The sequence below is a fragment of the Echiichthys vipera genome, assembly GCF_963691815.1.
Source record: "Echiichthys vipera genome assembly, chromosome: 5".
NCBI classification, from domain to species: Eukaryota; Metazoa; Chordata; class Actinopteri; order Perciformes; family Trachinidae; genus Echiichthys; species Echiichthys vipera.
Genome location: NC_139830.1, coordinates 8,495,419 through 8,519,242, shown reverse-complemented (window position 1 = coordinate 8,519,242; position 23,824 = coordinate 8,495,419). Strand labels below are relative to the sequence as shown.

Below are 23,824 nucleotides of genomic sequence, written 5' to 3'. Positions count from 1 at the left end.
AAACCATATGGAACATCTGTTTGTCTAATTGTTTGTATGAGACACAGCTCACATTGTCAAATCCACCCAGTCATATAAAAGACGATATAAGGGATATATAAATCTAAATATCATAGTTTCATTCATCTCTTTCTTTGTTTCGTCGTGTGTTTGTTAGTCACATATCCTAAAACGTCTTCACCTAAAATAACAAGGCACAGACTGACTATCATGAGACCGGCAGGATACAGTAGGTCATTTCTTTATTAATGTTTTTCAACTGCAAAGGATGCACAGGTGATAACTAATGATGTGGTATCCTTATTAAGGGAATGTCACCAGAGGATTTTCAGACAAAAAGGGTCATCTCTCCTACGTTATTCTTTTATTAATAAAAAAAATAATTAAAAGTGGATCATGTTTTTCCCGACATTTTCAGGAAATCTATCGGCAAAATCCTTAAGTCATGGCATTTTGAGAAATGGGAATTTTTGGTGGGTTCAAAGGAGTCCACTCAAACCACAGTGACTGCAGTTCTACAGCTATAAGCACATTCTTCATGAAGGAGGAAGTGGCTACAGTAGGTGCTTTTACATGAATCACTGGGACCCTTTGAAAAAATCGCGGACCCAAAACACTATAAATACCCTTAAGAGCTTCTTGAACCCAATGAGTGGTTTGGACAACACAGAGACAACAACAATGATAGCTTTGCTGCTGCTGCTGGCGCTGGTCGCTCACTCCTCTGCTTCGCCTCTGCCGTCTGGTGACAAAGACAACTGGCTTTTAGCTGAGGTAAGATCTGAGCTCTCTAATTCAGACATTGTTCAGTCTTGTGAGCTGTTTCAAGTGGCTTTTTTGACATATTCATACAACTATGAATGTCATCGAGCATTTGTTCTCTTTCAACAAACAGAAGTACCTCCGTCGGTTCTATGGCCTTCCAGCTGGTCTTCAAGGTAGACAGAGGTCACCAGGGACCTTTCAGACCAAGATCAAGGAGATGCAGAGATTCTTCAAACTCAAGGTGACCAGAGCCTATTGATCCTCCTGGTATTATGAATGAGCAGCTGCTTTTGTATACTATTTTATTTTTTCTTTTACATTTGATTTCTTAGTTTGAGTAGGTTTTATTGAAAGAAAGGTCCAACTTTGAGATTAATAGAACTCATCATAACAATGGTGCACTTTAACGTGTGTTAAAGATCTTTCCCCTGCAATTAATTATGTGCTTATGTTTTTTTATGGGGAATTAGTTGAATTGAGTTGAGTTACATTTATTGCCATTATAACAACCTTTATTAGGGACTTGTTGAGCTCATGGTCCAACCCAACATACAAAAAATGAGACACACAGAGATTAAATTCCTTTAAAGTCACCAGGGTTTAGAATGTAAACCTAAACTAAATATATTCAAATGAACAAAACATCGCAATAAAGCTCCACAGATATCCATCATTTCCAAATATTTTCTTTTCGCTTCTGAAGGTGACAGGGAATCTGGATGACAACACATTGGAGCTGATGAAGCAGGCCAGATGTGGAGTCCCTGACATCGGGGAGTACAACCACTTCCCTCGACACCTCAAATGGCAAAACAACAATGTCACATTCAGGTGTGCCAATATTTATTTATTTACTTATTTATTTTTACAAGTTATTGAACCATTCAGCAATTGAATCATTTATTCATTCATTTTCCTTTTTTCTTCCCATGATGTTTCAGGATAGTGAATTATACACCAGATCTGAAGAAGTCGGATGTAGACAGAGCCATTCGCAATGCGCTGAACGTTTGGACTGATGTCACCCCTCTGACCTTTCAGAAGCTACACAAGGGAATCGCTGACATTATGATCAGTTTTGGAGAAAAAGGTACACAAAATACATGATGTTGGTTTTTCTACACTGCTTGTTCCCTAAAGAAAATACATAACAGTGCACGTTCTGCCCAAAATATTTTAAAAGTGATCCGTGCTTTATTCTGTAGAGCATGGAGACTATAACCCTTTCGACGGGCCTAATGGACTGCTTGCCCATGCCTACCCGCCCGGCCAGGGCATCGGAGGAGACACGCACTTTGATGAGGATGAAAACTGGACCAAAGATTCATCAGGTGAGAGTTAGAGAGAACATGCTTTACTGTCACGGCATGTTAAACACAACCAAATGTGGTCACCCACAAATGAACAACAGAAGTGACTAAACTGCATCCTCATCATTAACACTGAACATATTTTCTCCCCAGCTTACAACCTCTATATAGTGGCAGCCCATGAGTTGGGCCACGCCCTGGGTATGTCCCACTCGGCAGACCCGGGCGCCCTGATGTACCCAGTCTACTCGTACGCTACAGGCTACCCTCTGTCTGAGGACGACATTGAAGGCATTCAAGCTCTCTACGGTGGGGAAATTCATAATCTTTGTTTGGACTTAAAACTGATTATTGTCACATGTCAAATCATAATTGAGGCCATGGTTTTTATAGCGTGAGACTGGTCATATTTTTTATGAAAAGATTATGTGAACTGTGCATTAATGCCAGATGTTCAATCACAGGCCCAAACCCAAACCCAAGGAAAGTGAAGCCAAAGCCTGACGCACCGAACAAATGTGACCCCATGTTAAGTTTTGATGCTGTCACAGAGCTCAGAGGGGAAACCATTATCTTCAAAGACAGGTAGGAACCATGATGGTGCATACAAAGATGGTACATGAACCCTTGAGTCGATTACTCTGTGACTAAAACTCTGACTCTATATTGAGATATGCATATTGTATTTCAGTTTATTCTGCTATTTTTTCCCTGTTGCAGATTCTACTGGCGTCTCCATCCTCAGATGCCGGAGCCTGAACAGACCCTGATCAAGTCCACGTGGCCCTCCATCCCCAATAAGGTGGACGCAGCCTACGAGAACCCAGAGAAGGATCTAGTCATCATATTTAGTGGTGGGTTGTATTTACTTATTTATCGCTATTATATTTTTTTACTAGATATGATCTGTGTGGACCAAAACTCTGTGTTTTTAACAGGGATCAAAATGTGGGCTTTGAATGGATATAACCTTGTGGATGGTTACCCAAAGTACATACACAAACTTGGTCTTCCCAAGAAAATAAGGAAAATAGATGCGGCTGTGTACATCGCAGACACTGGGAAAACTCTGCTCTTCACTGAAGAGGACTATTGGAGGTATGTGGCGATAAATATCATGTCTCAGTTAAAGTTTAAAGTCTTTAAATCTAAACACAACAATAATTCTGTCATTCTTGACATATAAATTTCCATTCATCAACATTGTATTGCCACAGCTATGACGAAGCAACAGGCACCATGGATAGCGGCTACCCACGAATCATTGAGGAAGACTTTCCTGGGATGGATGATGAGGTCGACGCTGCTGCTTATCATTACGGTATTATGGAGCCTCAAATATCATATTTCCTGTATAGATTAAAAAAACATATAATTAAAGCATACAAAAGCAATTTTTTCCCAGTACTGCTTTCCCTAACTGTTATCCCATTGTTTTCTTTCAGGATACTTGTATTTCTTCCATGAACACGTGCAGTACGAGTACAGTTACACCTCAAGGAAGGTCATTCGCATCATGAGGAGCAACTCCATTCTCAACTGCTGATGAGGCGATCTGAAACCGTCACCTTCACAATGGGAAACAAATATATGTGATATAAATGAGACATAGGAGGATGCAGTTCATTGAGTGAGCAAGGAAATGGAGACGTGCAGGGATATGGTTAAATATAAGAAGAAAAAGTCTATTTTTACTAGTGCTGGGCACATGTAGGTCATACATTGTAACTTGTCAGACTCAGAATGCTGGAATATTCCTCAGAAATGTATTTCTTTAGATAATTGCTATTTATTTTACATTTGTACTACAAGTTTATGGAAAACAAGATCCTTAGCAGGTTAAGTTTCTTGTCAGTCACAGTTCTCTTTTGTGAGCTCATTATTTGACCACATGTTTCACCGACATTGGTATTTCAACAAAGAGCGCAGCAGTTTAATATATTGTTTATTTTTGTGAATTTTGTTGATTATAATAAAAGCAGAGAAAGTAAAGCTGGGTTAATTGTCGTGTGTTGAAGAGCTGAACATAAGTTATGTTGAGTACTTTTGAAGAAATGCCAACATACAAGATTGCATCTAAAGTACCCTCAACATTGCGTACTAGTGCGCCCCTGAGTACGCCAAAGACGAGGGCCAACCCTTGACATGAATGTCAGAGAGATTCACTTCCTGTAGACTGCTTAAACCACATTTCTTAATACACTGCTTTATCAAATGTCATTTTAGCACTGATATTTTTAAACTCATGTGACATATGAAAATTTTCTTGTCAGTGTTTTCAAAGACCGTTGGCAAATGATTTTTTTTAATAAAAGGTAAATGGACAAAGGTGCGGTTTTTGATCGGAAATATAATAATTTTGAAGCAGCTCCCACTCAAAGGCTGCGTGGTTGCATAACACATTGGGTAAGTAAAGTAAACTTTCATGACTATGGTGATTATAGCATGGTGTTTATTCAGGATTTGCTATGTTTCCTGGAGCCTTCGTGCTAACTATCATATGATTTAACCTTGCAGAGGGTTACTGGCTTAACAGTACGAGAAATGTATGATAACTGGAGGTAAAATAAGTAATTGAATCAATTTCCAATAAACTCCTCACACATTTAATTAATAGCTTTGCAAATATGATTCAATAAATGCCACATATACGTCAACTCAGTGAGCTGCTGAATGTACTGTGGTGTTAAATGTATGTATGTAGTTCCCCACCCTTTCCACTAGAGGGTACTCCTTTCAACTGTTTGAGAACATAAAGGTCCTGACAGTTCTAGGACAGATTCAAATATATAAAAATAAACCATAACAAAAGACGAGTCATGGCAATACTCCACTGCTGTCGTGTCAAGTCTCTACATCACTAAGTATCTAAATCCATTCCTGAGTTGAGCTCCTGATAAATAAAATAAATCAGTCCATGCTTCATTAGCGGAACAAATGTTGGAGAAAATCTTTGGCTCTGGCCATATTAGATCTGAGCATACCTCAATTCAAACAGACTAAGCACTAATCGCATTAATAAAGGGCCATTACACACTGTATCTTAATCTTTCACCACACAATAACAATCCAAAAGCCCATTATCTGAACAGAAATATGGGAGTATGTGAGATGTTTTATGAAAATTAAGTATTTGTGTAGTGTGAGCACTCCAGCTTTGAAAGGTCAGTATCTCTAGCTGAAGTTTAGGAAACGGTGAAGCTTGAGCCAAGGAGCATAATCCACAGGCCCAATCATGTGGATGTAATTACAGTGCAGTGAAGCAGTCACCTCATTTGCTCATTTCCGAGGTATTGCGTGGTGTGGGCTGTGTCACCGCTTCACAAATCCTGCATGTTCATCACCGACGTTGGCTTTGAGGATGGTTTATCTGAAAGTCTTTTACATAAGCCTTTTTTTGAATCAAATGAAGATTATCATGATCTTTGCATGTGTCAGAAATGATACATCCCCTTTCAGCTTGCCACTTAAGACTCCGTGTGTTTTGAATAGAAATTGTACTTTTGCAGTGGGCCATGCAAAGTGAGGAGAGAGACATGACAAAGGAAACATTCAAACAAGAGAACTCATTGTGTTGGGGAAACGGCACGGGCTGACGGAGGCTCAGTATCCACTGATACAGCTGACTCCAGGCCTGCGCTGAAAAAAATGCTCTAAAATTTTCCCTTTTCCTGTAACTTTACCTTGATGTGTATGTTTAGGGATGCACATCAAGCAGATCCGATTTTGCAAGGATAGAAGAAGCTCACAGTGAAATGCTGCTGATGTAACGTTTCTCTAATGTATGTTTATTTCAATGAGAGGATCACTTTGTCTCCTAAAGTTGGATGTGTTTTCACTCCTCTGGGAGAGCGAACAAGACAGTCTCTTGTCTCTAAATGTTTACTTCTGACATGCTCCTGCTCCTCGGCGGTTTGCAGAAATTGAGCAACTTCTGGTATTGACTTAAGGGTGATTTTTTTTTTAAGTGGGGTTATATGAGGTACCTATCCACAGTCAGTGGATTACCTACAGTAGATGGCTCTCGGTGCTCTCCAAGCTTGGAGATGAAGCAAAGCATAGACTGCTGTGGTTTCAGGGCAGCTGCTAAACATATTTTTGTCACTGAAAAACAAGACCTGCCTGAAAAAAAATCACTATCAGTTTAAGTGAATGTTATATTTAGATTATTTTCAACACTTTACCTTGCCATCAGACAGCCCGCCTTAAGTTTACTCAGGGCAAACTGTAGCCGTCCTTTGCTCTCGTCAAAGCCACCAGACTCCAGTAATTTTACCTCACAGAAAGACTAGATTTGCTGGTTTACCACAAGTAAACAACAAGTAACATTAGATTTAGATGTTGACTACCGTCTACAGCTACTGACTGTTGATAGAACAGAATACAACAGAGTACAAGCCCACTTGAAAAAATCGGGACTATCCCTTTAACTTGAGAAAGATAAACTATTAAGTTACTTGTACCCCCATGTGGATTTAGAGGTCAGTAGGTCTCCTTTTTTACATTTCATTCCAGTCACAGTCAGGCACCTCTCTTTGTTCCTGCCCAATGTCAAAACTCATTACACATATTTGACCTTGTTCAACTCGTTGCAGCATGCAGCACTGAGAATTTGTAAGGAAGCAAAATGAAAAGATCAAAAACCCTGAATTTTAATATCTCTTCACTCGTTACAAGTTCGGTGGTGAAGTGATGCTGGGTTTACTGATGTTAAAAGTGCAGCCAGGTCAAACATTACAAGAGCATTCGATGGACTTAAAGAGAAAAAGAGAAAACCTTAACACAGTTCAGCCCAGCAGCCCCTGATGGAAACCAGATGGAGTAGAATGACGGAGAGGGCAGCAGTCTCAGGATATAACCCTTTTCCTCTGGGGAACTCCCTCCTCAGACCACCAATATGAGAAGGGTGATGCAAGACTCCTGCTGCTCCTATACCGAGCTGATTATGACGTGGGAGCAAGCCTTGTGGTTTAGGAGTGTCAGAGACATTTGGTTTTACTGGAACAACTTTTAGTCATGTCTTTTTCGAAAACCGATGGATTGATAAACCTATGACTAGCTGATGCATGCGGCTGCTGTAGTGTGCTTAGTATTATTGTCTTTCTGTTTATGTTCTGTTGCTTTCTGTGTACTGTTGCCCTCCGTGTCCCCTCTGTCTGTTGTTATTCTTCCTTTTCCCTGAACAGAATGGAAACAAGTGTTTGTTAAGCAGTCTGTGGTTCTCCCACCTACGTAGAGGCTGGAATGTGTTAAAAGCCAGGCTCTGCTGGCTGTGTGACCCATAAGTAGGTAAAGCTGACCTGATATGACCCAGGGGCAGAGACAGCTAAGTTGTAAGAGTGACCAGGGAATTTAGTAAAAGAGTTCATGTCTTTCTTGGTACAGCAGACATTGCAACAGGCTTTTAGGATTAGTTGCTGGAATGTTCAAAGGTGTGCAGGTAAGGCCTTTGAACAGGAATACTGGAGCATTTCCCTCAAACTAGTGGTTTTATCAGGAACCACTAAATTGATACACATTAGGTGACAGAGCCCCATTTGATAATATTTAGCGTCAGGGACCTCCATCTGAGAAGATTTTGTCTGTTACATATGATTAGGATCATGTTCTACAACATAGTTACACTATAGAATTAAAGACATAACCATGGAGGAAGTGAAACCTATGGTTAGAATAGTCACTCTTATGACTCTTACTCATATTAGGTTCAAGTACTAGAAATTAACCATTGTTCTTTTTTTCGAGGGACCTCTGGGGACCTCCCTTACCACTGGTTGAGAACTGCTTTCAAAGAATATCTAAATATCTAAATAGAGCATATCAGGTTTCTTGTTAATGCAATCCTACACAGAGGGAGAGAAACACGGTCCAGGATTTGTTCACTGTCCAGCAAAGTCATGCTTTTCTCTCACATACCTCATGTCATATGCTGTAGATACAAATCAGATAACCTGGAACTGTTTCAAGGCTTCCTTTGAGGAACAACTGTCTCTGATATTTTAAAGAGATGTTTAAAATGAATTACTTTCAACAGTCTGGCTGAGTTTATTTGGGTGTTTGGATGTCAGTCACATTATAGAATAGCTTGATCTTGGGTGGATTTGCCATCAAAATACGTGTATGAAAAATATCTGCGCTTGACTTTGGCACAAGATGGAAGTTGGGATACTATTGTTATGTTCCAGAGAACAATTGTTCCTTCTTATACTTTACAAAACCTGACCTCAATTTCCAGGGAGGGAACAGATGTGGAAGGCAAACTTGAAAGCAGCTGGCAGAACTGTTCTTACTTCAGTGTAGGGACCTTTGTTTGCAAACTACAAGAATCAGCACAATAAAACTTTCACTGAACAGCACAACGGACCACAAGCTGGTCCTCCACTTGATGAGTCATGGCACAGATTTTCGAGTCGATCTGAAGAGATGTTTATTCTTCCTGAAAGTTTGGACTTTTTTTGCTGATGTGTTGTGTGTTTTAAGCCACATCAGCATTTTTAGAAATCAGCGGTTTCTTTTTCTTTCATAATGATCCCTGCAGAACAAAGCAGTGTTCAATTGCATCCCATTGTCACAGGTTGCATGTCTCCAGGCCGTGAGAGAGTATTTGTTTATATATATTTTCATTTAAATGATCAAGGAGTGAAGTCTGAAATTATTTTTTTCTGCTTTCCTTAGCTTACAATCAGTGTGTGACACCTTCTGAGGGCCTGGACCCTCTAAAAGTTAACTTAATGTTTTCTTTAAGTTCTTTTATCAAATTCAGTCATGAGCATGGGCCCTTGCAAATGTCAAGGATCAAACTTAAATCCTAAAATCACATGTTGCATTTTCACTGTTCAGGCCAAATATAATTGTTTTTTGCATTATGAATGTCAAACATTGGTACAAACTTCAACGGCTTTAGTGGCTCTTTAAAAAAACAAGCAAATCTTTGTGGCCTGTGGAAAGTTGAGCTGATCTATTGTTTGTCTGGAAAACAAAACCTCTGTGCTGAGCTGCAGTGTGCTGACACAGTGCCTTGGTGTCCATTGTCACAGCAGCACGACAAGCCAAAGGGCATTTGGAGCATCGATACGTCAATATCACTGTTATCAACTGAAAAACCTGCGTCAACGCCTCTTGTTATCCACAGACAATATTCCCTCTTACAATCTAAACAAACCCTTTAAATATTTTGCTTGTAAAAAGCTTTCTTGGGTTTCAGCCTCCTGCGGGACTGAAAAGTAAAACCCTGCAGTGTTTGGAGAAGTATGGGCTCATTGTTGAAGCAAAGTGAATTAGCTGCTTGGATAGCTTGATCCTCCAGAGGAGCTATCCGAGGAAGGTCAAATTACATTTGTTTGATAGTTGTTCAAGCAAGAACAGAGCACTTAATAAAGACACCCTGGTTCTGTGTGCCTGAATTAATTATACACAGTTCAAAGCTTCCCTCCGCTTTGAAGTAATTACAACTTAGAGCCAAACAACTGAAGAGAGGCAAGTGATTACCTTTTGATTTCACACACTGCCATAATGCAAACAGTATGCCTTAATAGTTTTTGGAAAATTAAATTAGGTTTAAAGTTCTCTTTGCGCTGTTGGTGCACTTTGAAAAACAACACGAGAACGATAAAAACAAGGAGGTAATGTCACTTATTATTCAGTGAAAGCAGAGCCGAGAAATCCTGTTCGAACTTGCATTAATGTGAACTGCTGTTTGTTTGGTAGCTATTACACTACAGACATGTGCACATAAGATATTCAGGCAAATGCTGATTTTCTTTTCAGATGTCAGCTAACTGAAAACATGTCTGCCGCACTAAAGGCCTCTATTGACTTTCAACTTTATCCACCTGAAAAGGGTCTCTTGTTCTCCTGATTACAGCCACTCTGCTTGTGACTCTACTGTATTAATGTGATGACATTACTTCAAACCATGAAAGCAAGATGTCACGAGGAGATAAAAAACACAAGGTTTCTATGTTGTCAGTGCTCTGTGGACATGCCTGTCTCTTTACTTTGACGGGAAAATTAACTGTGAGAGTAGTGTCAACGGTTAGACGAGCATATTCCGATAAAAAGTCACTGCAGGGTTTGTTTTTCAGTGTCGAAGAAATGTTAACATCGCTGTCGAGATCTGTAGGGAATTCAGCTTTGAGAGAAACATCTTCATGGCTGTAAAACATTGTTAGAGGTGCTCTTACAAAGTGTGTTTCATCATTCAGACACATGACAAGAACAACACTTTTGTCAGCCGGCTAGCCTGTAATGTAGGCCTGTCATGCCGTTTTTTTTAGAGGCAATCTGACTTTTACACTCTAGACTCGGCTGCTACTGACTACCGATCTGATACTAGTTTTTCATTAAAAAACTGTAAGCATCACTGTATGGAAGTGACTGGTATCATTCTTTTTTTCATATAAGGTGATGTCAGGCTTGACTTGAACGATCATGCAGGGAACTGAATTGAATAAATATTAAATAGGTCTGCCCCATTGTCATGATAGCCGATCTAGCTCTTAAGTGGAAATGATTAGCAGCGAATCGTAGGATAACCAATAGAATGCCCTGTGAATAAAAATCTCAACATATGCTTCAGAACAATGCACAGCTTGTCACATTTGCATCATTTTGCCTGCCTCATATAATGCTATCGCATGAACCAATCTTAGCTAGCTAGCTAGCTGGCTAACATATAAACAGCAGGCTACATGCAAGATAACTTTTCAGTTATGACCATCTTCTGTAGCTATACAGGGATCTAGTGTTTTTGAATCATGCTAGATTAGTTATTGTTTACAGCCAATATGAAGTTACATGTCGCCCATCCCTTACCTAATTGTACCGCTTTATTATTGAAATTAACTTCACTGGACACAAAGTTGTCCTTTATTCAGGTTAGAGCAGCGCCTCAAAATGTCTGTGCACATCCCAGGATATCAGTATTGTATTGATGTGTTTTCTCGTCAAGAGGTTCGTATATCTCTTACAAAAAGCTATGCAAAAAAAACAAAGTAGTATGATATCTTTTGAAATAAATATTCTATTTAATGCCATGAAACGGCGACCGGGAGTGGACCGCGATGGTTATGTTTAGCATACAAAAGATGTTGGTTAGGAGTAGGCGCCAAAACACGCTTATGGCAACAACAGGTGATGGTTAGGCATCAAATTGACTCGGTTATGATGGTTGGGGTATGGCTTATTACTTCCAGGATAAGAACTCCTGTCCCCCCCATTGAAGGTCCTATGTTTTGGAACCCACCCACCATCCTTACCTGCCTCCCTAAACAGAGATTAGTTTTATACTATGTCCCCTGCTGATAATGTGTTGGATTTGCACAAAATAAGTACATGGAACACACACAAATTACTGTGTATTACTGTGAACAATGCAGGACAGCCTGTATTGATCCATCCCTAGCTTGCATGTCAACACATTTGTGCTGCTTTCCAACTCATCTGTGAATGTCCCAGTGTAGATGGAGGGACATTGTTGGGAGCAAACTGAAAAGTAAATAGACAGGTGACCTGATCTTCAGATCACTGTAGTCTCCTGATTAAGCTCCTGTCCTCTGACATTTCATAAATCGTCTGGCCTTCATGTTTAGACATGAAGAGTTGCAATCGTGGGATCAAAGAGAGAAAAAAATCTCCCACCTTTCATCTGTAACCTGATTTGTTATGCTGTTGCATACCCCAAATGTCTTTGCATTTTCACAGTGTTGTAGTGACTGTTTATCTCGACGCTACTGAATGAAGCCAAGACAAATGGCTGGTTCTTTAACATGCGAACACCTAAGGAGATGGACAAAAAAGCACACACATCTGGAAGTGTTTTCTGCAATGGGGTCAATCCGCTGAGGGCTCTCAGGCAGCCTCCTACCGCTTTGGAGAGAATCAAGTTGCGTTCACTCACACACCAGCATGAATAGGCTCAAGTACAAGACAACTGGAGAGATTTTGGCTCAGTGTTAAGGATGAAACATGTACAGTACAACTGTGGTGCAATCTGTGAAAACCCCTTGGTTCTGGTTGTCTTGGAGTTTAAAAGACGCGTCACAGAAAGGGTAGCATAATGTCTTCTCTGTCTCGCAGGACAAAACACTCATTGCCAGACACACACAGGAGATCTGTAAGCTGCCGTGACTGAAACCTGTCTCTCTCTCCCTCTTTCTCCTTTCTCTACTCCTTCCCAGTCACCTCCTTGGCAAGTTACCAGCCCAGTGTAGCATAGTATTCTGCCAAACCCTGGCATGTCTGCCCACTTTGGTTACAAATTTTTGTCTGCGTATTCTCACACTTTCACGAAAATAAAAGCAAAAAAGTTACCAAACATGTATGAGCTGTAAAAAGTGAAGAAAGTGCTGTTAGGGTAAACCACTGAGATCCAAGCTTTCCTCTTGTCCCATAGAGCGACACACCCTGCTATGAGTCAGTCCCATGCATAGAGACAAATCACACGCTGCTTTCACAAACAGGATCTCTTTCATTAGTTTAAATACAGTGTTGATGCTGACATAATCTTTGCCTTATACTGTTTGCGTTTTTTATTTCCTTTGCTGACACACCTTAGAATTGTTAACAGGACGAACAGCATCCATTCAAACACAAGTGTGAGAAGAGTCAATTTATTACACATATGATTCATATATATATATATATATATATATATATATATATATATATATATATATATATATAAAGTCATATACAATATAGTTACAAACATACAAATATTTACTTCTACACCAAGACCGGACTTTCAATTAACCAACTGAACAGGTTTATTTCTTAAAAATCTTAAAACCAAAAGAGTAAAGGCCCCAAACCTTCACAGATCGCTGACATTCAAAAACCCTAACATGCAGTCTTGAGGCTTAACAGCCCTTTGAGAGCCACAGAAATACCACAGGAATGCCAAGGTTAAGTTACACACGATAGCGCGGTGCAGCCCGGTGTTTAACCATCAACAAAGACTGGCATCAATTTTATTACCAATTATGTGAAGGTTGTCAAACTTGAACGCCTTGTTCAACTGAAGATTGATTTGACAGCAGGTCAAAATAAACTCCCGGTCATTGTGGTCAGGGCACGTTTACTCTTGTTGCATAATATCAAAAACAAACAGATCAGAGAACACCGTGTTAAATGCTTCAGGGACCTCATTTGTAAAGGCTGGATATCAAAGTTAATGTCATAATGAAGAATAGCAAGGTAAATTGTCCAAACATAATGGACAAGATGTCAGGTTTTGTCTGGTGGTTATAGTAAAGAATTCAAGTAATTAAATGGTAATTTTGTCGGTGTATCGAAAAATATATCTTTTGCCCTCAATAATTACAGAAGTTACTGTGAGTGTCCCGTCCAGATTCTGGTTCTTGGATTGTACAGATCAGCATTTTTGGGATTATATAATACGCACATTAGCTTTCTTGCGGTGAGTTAGATGGATAAGAAAAACTGATACCACAAGTATAAAGCTACAGCCAGTAGCTTAGTTTAGCATTAAGACTGGAAACAGGAGTAAACAGCCAACCTGGTTCTGTCTAAAAGTTCTTAATAAAACAGGTCATATCTGTATTGTATCTGTGTAAAAACAAGTTGTGGTTATGTGCGGTTAACAATGACTCCAGGAAGTGACTGCATGGCCAAGAAATACTCCCCACCTCGTACAACTGCTGTTTTTACATTTTATTTTTTGTGCGGATTCAACAAACCAGATACAAGTTAATTAGTGAGCTTTCGGGGTTCTTCAGACGGAACCTGGCTAGCCGTTTCCCTGTGTCCAGTCTTTGTGCTACGCTAAGCTATTTTCTCATCTAACTCTTGGCTAGGAAATGAAGAAGTGCATTTCCCAAAGTATCTAACTATCCCTTTAATAATTGCAATAAAGCATTTAACATTCAAAGTCACATAAAAAAAATCTTAGTGGTCAACAGTTGTAAAATATCCTTCAGTGTGGATATGATGAGCAATGCACGGAACTTTCATATTACACTGGATGACATATAGGCCATGTGTAAGTGCATTATGTATATATAAAAAACCATCACAACTGGAATAAGTGCAAACAGCTCTTAGTATGGTCCCACTTTAAATGTAGTACATAGCGTACGAACATTATTTAAAGTTTTGGATTCATGAAAGTTCTCTACCAGTTTAGGCTACATGGTAAGGTGAAAGATCTGTGCTATGTAGCGTGCTGTACATTTTGCCTTGTACAAGGTACAGCATTTATGATACTTCTGTCAAGAGTTCATGAAGGCTACTTTAAATCTTTAAGACACATATTCCAAAGGCTCCCCTTGGAACAGAGGTAATTAGGTGAAAGTAATACAAAAGGTGTTTTGCATATCAAAGCGGATAAGGCACAGCTCTGGCATCAGGGCCGCGGGTATACTCAGAACTTGGCTGTAAGACGTGTTGGAAATCAAATGTGTTGTATCTAGGTTAAGCTAAGTGTTAAGCCATTTGACCATCCAACAAGCACTTCTGATGGGGTACACCGGTCCATTTCCGCATGCACTGTTTCACAACACGATGCCCTCCACGTTACAGTTCAGCACCTCGTTGTGTTGCACCTGACCCAGCTGCCGATGGAACTGTCCCTGTTTCTGGGTCCTCCAACAGTGGATGCTTCGTCCCAGTGTAATACTTTTAATACTGGGCAGGTGGGTCAGCATGTTATTTGGCAAGGACGTCACACCAGAGCCAGACATGTTCAGCTCTTGCAGTGAGTCTAGTCCGCTGAAAACTGCAGGGCTCAGAGTCTTTAGCTCGGGGTTGTTTGAGAGATCCAGAACTTGGAGGCTCTGGAGGCCCTTGAAGCTGTACGGTTCGATTTCTAGAAGCTCATGGAGGCCGTTGATAGATAGATAAACCAGATCTTTCAGCTGAGCAAAAGCTCCTGTCTTGATCTGTGTGATGGGGTTACCATCCAGATTGAGGTACCTCAGAGGAAGTCCAGCCAGCTTCGGTACGCTCGACAGCCGGTTTGCTGACAGATTTAAGCTTTGGACTCTTCCAAGCAGAGTCGTGGAGACTGACATGAGCTTGTTATGAGACAGATCCACACAGACAGGTTCCCCATTAACTTTAGTGGCGAACACGCTCATGTCGAACTCTTGGAAGCTGTTGTGGCTGAGGTCAACTTCAGCCAGAGGGAGGCCGGAGAAGCAGCTCGGGGGGAGGCTCTCCAGGCTGTTGTGGCTCAGATCCAGAGTCTCCAGATAACGCAGCTTGGACAAAGCATTGGGAGATATCTGAAAATGTGAAGGCAAGGGAGAGATAAAGAGAATAAGAAAACAGTTTAAGAGTTAAGCATTGGCAAGTTAATGTGTTCAGAGTCGATACATTGAAATGAAAATGTACAGTGAGATTTGATCTCAGTTTTGAGTATCTTTATTCAAAAAATCCCTCACAAATGTGATTTAGGGTGACCAGCCAACTTCAAAAGCATTCATCATTTACAAATCCAGCAGTTAGAGCAACATTATCTTTCAGTTGGAGTCAACCAATCTAATATTAACTGGGTTTTTTCAGCCCTGTTTTGGTCTGCACCAACAGCTGAAAATGCCTTGCTACGAAGTCATCCACTATGGAGCTGCCTTTATTCCATTTTGAAGCGTTTTTTCCCCCCTAAGAACAGCTGCTTGCTCCAGCTATAAATGCCGTCAACAAGAGTATCGAGATTCACTCTCACCACAAAAAACAATAAAGAAACTTATTAACAATTACTCATTTCTAGCCCGACTCACCAGATGTAGACCGTTAAGATACTATGTTTTTTTGTAAGGGTACGGCCGCTGCAGCCGGGGCTCCAATAGTTGGTTGGTTTAAAGACATACAAGCAAGAATGTTAACTTTTTACCGCCCAGACTTTTCTCCAGTTCTAACACAGCACTGTGGGAAAGGTCTGGCTATGTGAGCCTACAAAATATTGATCTAAAGTTACACAACAATGGCTAACATTAGCAACAACTCGTGTCCAAATATGTAACACTATAGAACCAAAACCCCCCCATGGGTGAAAACTTTTTCATTTTAAGATTATATAACCAACATGTTGAGCTCCCTTTTAACCACTGACCTTTGTTATGAGGTTGCTGCTTATGTCCAAGCTAATAAGGGTGGTGTAGCCTGGACCAGCTAACATCGTGTCACTGAGCGGCCCCATGGTGTTGGAAGACAGGTCTAGGTGGGAAGTGTCCAGTGGGATGGGGATTGGCATGGTGGTGCCGGGTCCCAACCCTCGGCAGTCGACCCTGGTCAGGCTGAAGCTGTCGAACAGGCCAAAGCTTTCCACCTCACAGCGGCAACCATGGTGGCAGTTCTTGACAGCGCTGGACTGGACAGAAGCCAGCAGTGACATGCCAAGCCACAGGAGGAGTGCCATAATGTTCTGGAGAAAGAACCTTTTTTTTAATAATTTGCATTTGAAACCAGTTAAGCCTGCCACCGTTTAAATAAGTACATCTTGTGCAAATTCCTTCACGGAACACTGTTTGCCATTTTTTAAATTAAAGGAGCCGTTCCTCATGTGCCATCTTCAAGGCATTTGTTAAGCTTCGTGAAAAGACTTTAAGCTTTTATTCATGCAACTTCAATAGCCCCAATTTCACTCCCTCTTGGCTTCCCAACGGATGTGACCTAATGTCTTTGATCGAGCAGTTAATTTGCACTTTCTTAGTTTACTCACTAGAATGAGTATGTGTGGTTGATGTTTCTAAATCAAGGCCTCTGCATCCTATCTTAAAATTAGGAAAAATGAAATGTGCCCACTTCCCCGAGCACACTGAGTCTCAGGGCATTTAGACAAAAAACAACCGAACAAAAGAAATCAGAAACAACTTCATTCTGTTCACTACCATACCATTACCTAATACTATAATAGCACTTCATCTGAAATAACAGCAGACAGGAAAATGGAAAAAATGAATTCATACATTAAACAGTGTGTCCATTCAAAGAATATGGATCAATAATTTGAAAAATACAATTCATCAAAAATGCATAAAGAAGTGAGTAAAATACAGCATGTACATACAACCACATAAGTGAATGAATACTGGAAAATCCACAAATACGATTATTTCAAACCAGAGAAGAACCTATCATACCTTTTTTCACGTGAAGCCGTAGCTGTTGTCCCTCTATGTATAAATGAGAGCAGAGCTCCACCAGTTCAACTCAAGAACTGTGTACACATTCTTGAAATACGGTTAAGTATGTAAATTGGACAGAGGTTAAGAGTTGTGCAACAGGTAGAAATGAACAGTCATGTACAAGTGGTGGGGGCATGACACAGCAAAGTCTGTGTTCGAGATAACAAGCAGAGTTTTACGGCATGTGCTCCTCAACCATCAAAACTACTGCGAGCACTTTTGTTCAAAATGCACCCAAAAGGCTCAAAACCCGAAGGAAAGGGAGGCTATGTATTTTTCATGAGCAAATCCAGCCTTTCTAAAAAATAACACATGCTGGTATGTTCTTGCAAGAAAAAGCAACGCTCTCTGATCCTTGAACTGACATTTGTTTTAAATTCTGACTTTTTTTCAGAAAAAACACACTGAGGGACTGTTATCAGATATATCTAACAGGGGTTACGGTTACTTATCTTGGCTTATGTAAGAGGCTGATGTTACCGCATAGTACCTATGGGTCAACGTATGCAGGCTGATTACCATGGCTCAAAGTCTACTTAGAGCGGTCTGTGCAGTGTTTCTTTTGTCTTGACCCCTGATGTCCCTAACTACTACTGGTCAGTTGTAATGCTGACAGTGAATGAGGTCATGATGTAATCAACTGAATTATTTCAGTCATTCACTCACTCAGTCACATGCATTTGTGATAACATAAGCACACAGGGTTTTCTGCCTACTGCCATATATTATTATTATTATTATTATTATCTACATAACTTTAAAGGTCCCATATTGTAAAAAAAAATGTGGTTCCATGTCATTTTGTAATTATAGCGCAGGTTAAGGTGCTATATAAATACTGTTAAAGTAGCCCATATTTGAAAACTGTGCCTTTAAATGAGCCGTCCGGACGACTGTATGGTTGTGATGTCACAACTACATATGGACCTTTTCAAAGATATAAACGCACTCACACTGTCCTTCCGCACCGCGACCCGGGCTTTAGGGTACATGTCCCCCCTCCCTCTCTCCCCACCGCGCCCTAGGCCCGTTTGTACTCACACTGCCTGGGCCTGGCCAATGCTTTTTGCTGTCCATACGCCATCACGCCGTAACACGTCACACGCATTGATCGCGTGTGTGTGGCTTTGTTTACAAATCTTTCCACAGACCTCGGAGTTTTTGTGCGTCTTGTCGACTGTTTTTGAATATTTTCATCCGACCAAATCTGCAGTAAACACTCCACCTCCGCATCACATCAACGTGAACCTTTCACCGCCATTGTTGTTGTTGTTAAATGTCCGCGCATGGTCCGTCCTTCTATTTTCTATGTCCGAACAGGCGGACATAACGCTACTGCCGTAGGGCTCGTGCTCGTGCTCGTGCACGTGCGCACGCTCGTGCTCATATATGTGCAAACGGCTCCGCTAAAGCCCACCTCTTTCAAGCGGGGCGTGGGCGGCCCGCTGTCGGCTGTTATGCGCCGAACGGGTGCACTCACACTGCTTAAACTTACTAGGCTTTAGCTGAAAAACCGGTTTTGGCCCGGGACAGAACGACAGTGTGAGCCCTAAAATGGCATTCCATTGCTAGGCAACAGCCTTGGTTCTTGTTAACTTCCTGTCAGCTGATGTTATTCACATTCACTGCAACCAGAATCAGACAAATCTAGAATGTTTATGTTTACATCTTTGAAAAGGTCGATCCACAAGGGAACGTAGCATTGCAGTATTGCAGTATTGTAAAAACAACGAGGCTTGGACTGGCTTCAACATAGAAATAATACTTTGCTGCATGGACGTGCAGATGCAGCAGACCCTGAAACACTGACCAATCAGAGTAGACTTTGCTTCTCCGAGAGGGGCCTTAAAGAGACAGGCGCTAAAAAGTGTGTCAGTCAGAGGGTGAATACATTTCACATGGACAGTATGAGAACAATATGTTTTTTGAACATTAAAGCATGTAGACATGTAGAAAACTAGTAGAAACAATAAATACAAGCATGAACCCCAAAGATGATTTAATATAACATAATATGGGACCTTTAATACTAATATTATAGGCGTTTTTTGTAAACTTTGTTGGAGTTCACTCCATTACATATACGTACATGTAGTATTTTAGGGGCCGGAATCCTTCCAGCTGCAGATTTTGACCAAACAGGAACAGATGAGTTGTATGGCTGTCAAATCAAACTGAGTACACAAATGTTTCACTCACACTGGATAAAATTTAACAAGAGTTTTTCTGGTTGAGCTCTTCAGAAGCTTAATAGTCAGCCAATGGAACGAACCACACGTAGAAGACAGAGGGGAAAACTTGATGAATGCATGCTCTATATTTAAAAGATATTGCAGCATGATGTGTCATTCATAGTGTTTGGAAATTAATTTTGCACTCACAGTTTCTATGGCAACTGTTAAACTCTTATTCTGCGTGTACGTATGACATCATTAGCTGTCATATAAAAATGATAATAGGGTCCTTCTCTGGTCTGCAATTACAAGTTTTGTATCACCTCAACTGAACTACAGGCCTCATAGAGACCAGCCATGATGGGAAACCACAGAGCAGCCATAGACAGACTAAACATGGGAAACTGCCAGCAAAACCAAGTGGTTATGTGATCTACCACACTGTTCTTCAGCAGCTCGTCACTTCTGTGTGACTTTGTAGGCACATTCGTCCGTCCGTCCGTCCCTCCCTCCTTCCTTTCCGGCATTTTTTGCTCCATCTGTTGCTTCTGCACCAGGTGTTCTTCTCGACCTCTCACCAATAAATCTCAGCTAACAGCAAATTGCTGCCGGCGCTGCCTTCAAATCAGACTCATTCTAACTACTGCAATTACCCGAAGGCAACAGCAGTTATAGCTGCGAACCCCCTGAGTGGACAATTGGCAAAAGCCTGTGAAATCACGCCCCATCACCTTCTCACTTTCTGAGGTCTTTTCACACCTCTTTTCTCCTGGGACCCCGCTGTCCTCTGAGGATCAGCCATTAGTTCTATTTAATTGTTTATTTTGCCTTCCCACAGCTCATGTATACAGCAGTGATAGCTTTTCATGATTCAACTATAACTTATCACCTCACAACTACATGCTGACTTTTGCCAGACTCTCTCACTGTGATAATCCAATAACCACAGGGTGTTACCAGTGTAAACACAATCATTTAATGTATCAAAAGCCAACATAAAAGCAACACTTGTATTGCCCGCGAGCAATATACTTATCTAAAGAAAAGGGAATTCCACACTTAAAGCAGAAGACAGAGTGAATATCTCCTTAGTTTTTCCACTTTAACACATTTATTTGCATCTATGTCAGACATAATTTGGCCCTCAAGTTCCTCCAGTGTTGTGATGTATTCTTCATACCGTTGAGACCACTCTTTCCAATTGAATCTTCAAGTTGAGGGCTGAAAACTGTGTAATTAGAAGATGGATGCCATACTAATCCTTTTAAGCCAAATGAATGCGTGACACTGAGGAGGAGGCAGTGAGTTTAAATTAAATTGGCGCTACTTAAGTGTTTTAAAACAATTAGGCAGCACTGGGACGCCTACAGTTACCGTAAATAAATACATCCACAAGCAAGGAGACTGATCAAAGTACATTTAAGCATAGCTAGAAGAGACAGCATTGCAGAAGAAAAGTAACGAAAGATTCACTGGAGGGATATAGACTACGGCATGGGCTGAATATAATGGCCACTTTAGTCAGAGACAGTATGATTTAGTGTAGATTAAATTCACTGCAGGCTGATCTTTGACAAAAAGGTTCATGAGCTTACATTTTGTTATGTTGTGTGTTTAAGATAGGCTAATGACTTTTTGGTCCTCTCTGATATTTTCCTATGCCAATATCAATTCTGTCGACATATTGTTGTATATGTTCTATCACAATATCAGAATTTTGAACTTCAACACTACTAGCATTAAAAACCTATAGCTCTTTTGAAACTGTGGCAAAAAGAAAAAAGACCCTGGCCCACAAAATAGTATACGTTTTTAAAGCTTTGATTCTTTTGATAATATTGTATCATTTTTAAAATATGTGGTACTGAAAACTATGGATTCTTAATGTGTTCCTATCATTTGACAAAACAAAACGCTGACATTTGTATTGATATTTGTCTAAATTGCCAGAGATGGAGAAAATGGCTACTTGGTATCGGTACTTTTCCTGATTATACCCATTTTGTGCTACTTTATGCTCCTAATCAACTACATTTCAGAGAGGAATATTGTTCTTTTTACTCCACTACTAGGCTACTATTATATTATTTGTGGGGTTTTTTTGTGGATTTAGATTTTACATTTTTCTTAAAATAATAAATAGATTAAACTACCCAATGAAAATGCTGTTTATATACTAATCAACCTGTAATATTAATCCAATAATGTAACATAAAATGATGTAAAACAAACAGGGCTATCTGCTGCTGCAAAATAAGCATTTTTACTTTTGAAACTGAAGAACATTACGTTCAATCTTTGAAATATTTCGGATTAATAAGACTCCCTTTTTTTACATTGTAGTATTGCTACTTTTACTTCAGTAAAATACTTCTTCCACCACTGCATCTACACAACCAGCACATCCAAACCCCTAACGAACTCGTCTTTCTGAACCATTTGCATGTTTTTCAGTCTCTTTCCAGCAGTTTTCCCCTTTACACAAGGCTGACCTGTGTGACCAGCGAATATCTCTGCATTACCACAGCGAACCAATGCCCTGGGAAGTCATCACAGGAGGCGGGTATACACTCACTGCACGGGCACCTCCGCAGATCAAATTTCTTGCAGCCGTACGTGGCAAACCACTGCGGGAGAGCTGAGGACTCCTCTGCAGCAGCCTTTACCGATAAAACACCCCAAAACAGGTCGATCACGTGTGTGGCTTAATGTCCAAGTACCTTTAATAACACCGTCCACGCCAGCTCCGCCCCTTTTTAGCTGTCAATCACAGCCCCACATGTCACCATTGCGCGCATCAATCACAAGTTCGCACAAAGTTTCGGATTAATTTGCTGTAACGACCCGCACACACACACACACACACACACACACACACACACACACACACACACACACACACACACACACACACACACACACACACACACACACACACACACACACACACACACACACACACACACACACACACACACACGAGAGCCTGGTCACTGGACACACACCAGGGGCGGTTTCCTTAAACACAGAAGGCAAACGTGAAATCTGATCTGACCACAGCAGCAGTGCGCTGGTCCGCCGCGTATCTGGGTCCGAAACTTACACCGCTGCTGAAAGAGGACGAGTTAACACTTTGAGACAAACAAACAAACAAAAAAGCGGAGTAGAAGATTATAAAAGCGACCCTACTTCCATTACTTTTTTCCAGTAAAGGAACTTACTTTGGTGCCTTTCATCCAGACAGTCAGATTTTCGGCCGTGCGTTCTTCACTTCACCGCTCCCATTTTCCAGACCCCCGCGGCGCTCCTCCCGTGTCCCGCTGCTTAAGTCTGTCCGCCGGTCCACATGAGCTCCGCGGATCCCTCTGCGTGTCTGCTCCGCCGCAATAAACTGTCACGAGCTGGAAACACTGGGACACACACTCGTCTGCTCCCATCCCACAAAGTCCTGCCTGGCAATGGACTCGGTTTTTTTTTTTTTTTACCACCGTCAAGCCAGGGTCCAAAATAAGAGCGCATCCGTCGCTTCGATACTTTCCAAAACAAAATGGTTGCAACTTGTGGTTTACTCTTTTGATTTAACAAATGCTTGCGCGGAATTTAGAAATGTTGTACTTCTGGTCGGTCGGGTGTTTTATTGTGTTCCCATGGCTACAGTTGCTGTGGTGCTTTTGACGTCGTGCACACTGTGGAATGAATCACTTGGCTTCACATAGCCTTTACATCACAACTTGTATTTTCTCACTGTTTTTTCGTTTTTATTTCTAAACACTCACAGAAACTTTAAGAATATGCCACGAACAGATATTGTCTCATGCGTCTGAGCGCAGAATCCCCAATGCTTTTATTTTTGAAGGCCCGCACGTGTCATTTCCGGCTTTTTTGACTACTGCCCGGGTAGTTTTTGGCGCTGCTTGTCGGTGCGCACTCTGCTGGAGACGCCGCAAACAAACCCACATGAGAAGAAAAAGCTTAAATACATAGTTGCGCAACAAGGCGGCGGTTTGTTTCATTTGGCCTGAAGTTCTCATTTTGATGAAACTGATAAAAAAAAAGAGAATGGGAACGGAAACCGAGACTTTTCCTGCTGCTGCCCACGCAGCTTATCTGACCTGCTTGTCTACAAAAAACAAGTCTTTCAAAACATTTGCAAAGGCAGCTACATCCTGCAAGGGTTATGCAGGCTAACCGAAAATCATCTGGTGATACATTTCACATAGTTTTACAATAGTGTTACGAGGAACAAATAAGTTGAAATTCAGAAGTCATTTCCAAACACTAATGTAGAGAGTAGACTCATTTCACCAAACACAACATAAGAGGAGAACTTGTGTATTTATTGTCACAGGCCTTAGCAAGTCTGTCAGATCTTATCCTGTTACATGAGCTATTGTCAGTTGTCCTGAAGGGCCAGAGACACAGAGACACA

At 40.9% G+C, this 23,824-nt stretch overlaps 2 protein-coding genes across 2 annotated transcripts; one reads left to right on the top strand and one right to left on the bottom strand.

Moving 5' to 3' along the window:
* Nucleotides 1-573: 573 nt before the first annotated feature.
* mmp13b (matrix metallopeptidase 13b) lies at nucleotides 574-3,994 on the top strand (the record flags this gene model as incomplete). The annotated part of the gene is made up of 11 exons (XM_083914565.1): nucleotides 574-774; nucleotides 896-1,006; nucleotides 1,469-1,596; nucleotides 1,707-1,855; nucleotides 1,971-2,096; nucleotides 2,229-2,384; nucleotides 2,540-2,660; nucleotides 2,796-2,929; nucleotides 3,014-3,173; nucleotides 3,293-3,396; nucleotides 3,521-3,994. 11 exons carry the CDS (start codon nucleotides 574-576, stop codon nucleotides 3,619-3,621), a joined length of 1,491 nt encoding a protein of 496 aa, XP_083770691.1. The 3' UTR covers nucleotides 3,622-3,994.
* An 8,815-nt stretch (nucleotides 3,995-12,809) lies between these two features.
* tsku (tsukushi small leucine rich proteoglycan homolog) lies at nucleotides 12,810-22,888 on the bottom strand. The gene is made up of 3 exons (XM_083913608.1): nucleotides 22,617-22,888; nucleotides 16,147-16,458; nucleotides 12,810-15,319 (listed from the first exon to the last, which is right to left on the bottom strand). The coding sequence occupies exons 1-3, from the start codon at nucleotides 22,629-22,631 to the stop codon at nucleotides 14,588-14,590; spliced, it is 1,059 nt and encodes a 352-aa protein (XP_083769734.1). The 5' UTR covers nucleotides 22,632-22,888; the 3' UTR covers nucleotides 12,810-14,587.
* Between the last annotated feature and the right edge of the window lie 936 nt (nucleotides 22,889-23,824).

What these genes read in the sequence shown, in the direction of transcription:
- tsku (XM_083913608.1), bottom strand. An exon ending in GCAGCAACCTCATAACAAAG is followed by an intron (nt 15,320 to 16,146) that starts GTCAGTGGTTAA and finishes TCACATTTTCAG; the next exon opens with ATATCTCCCAATGCTTTGTC.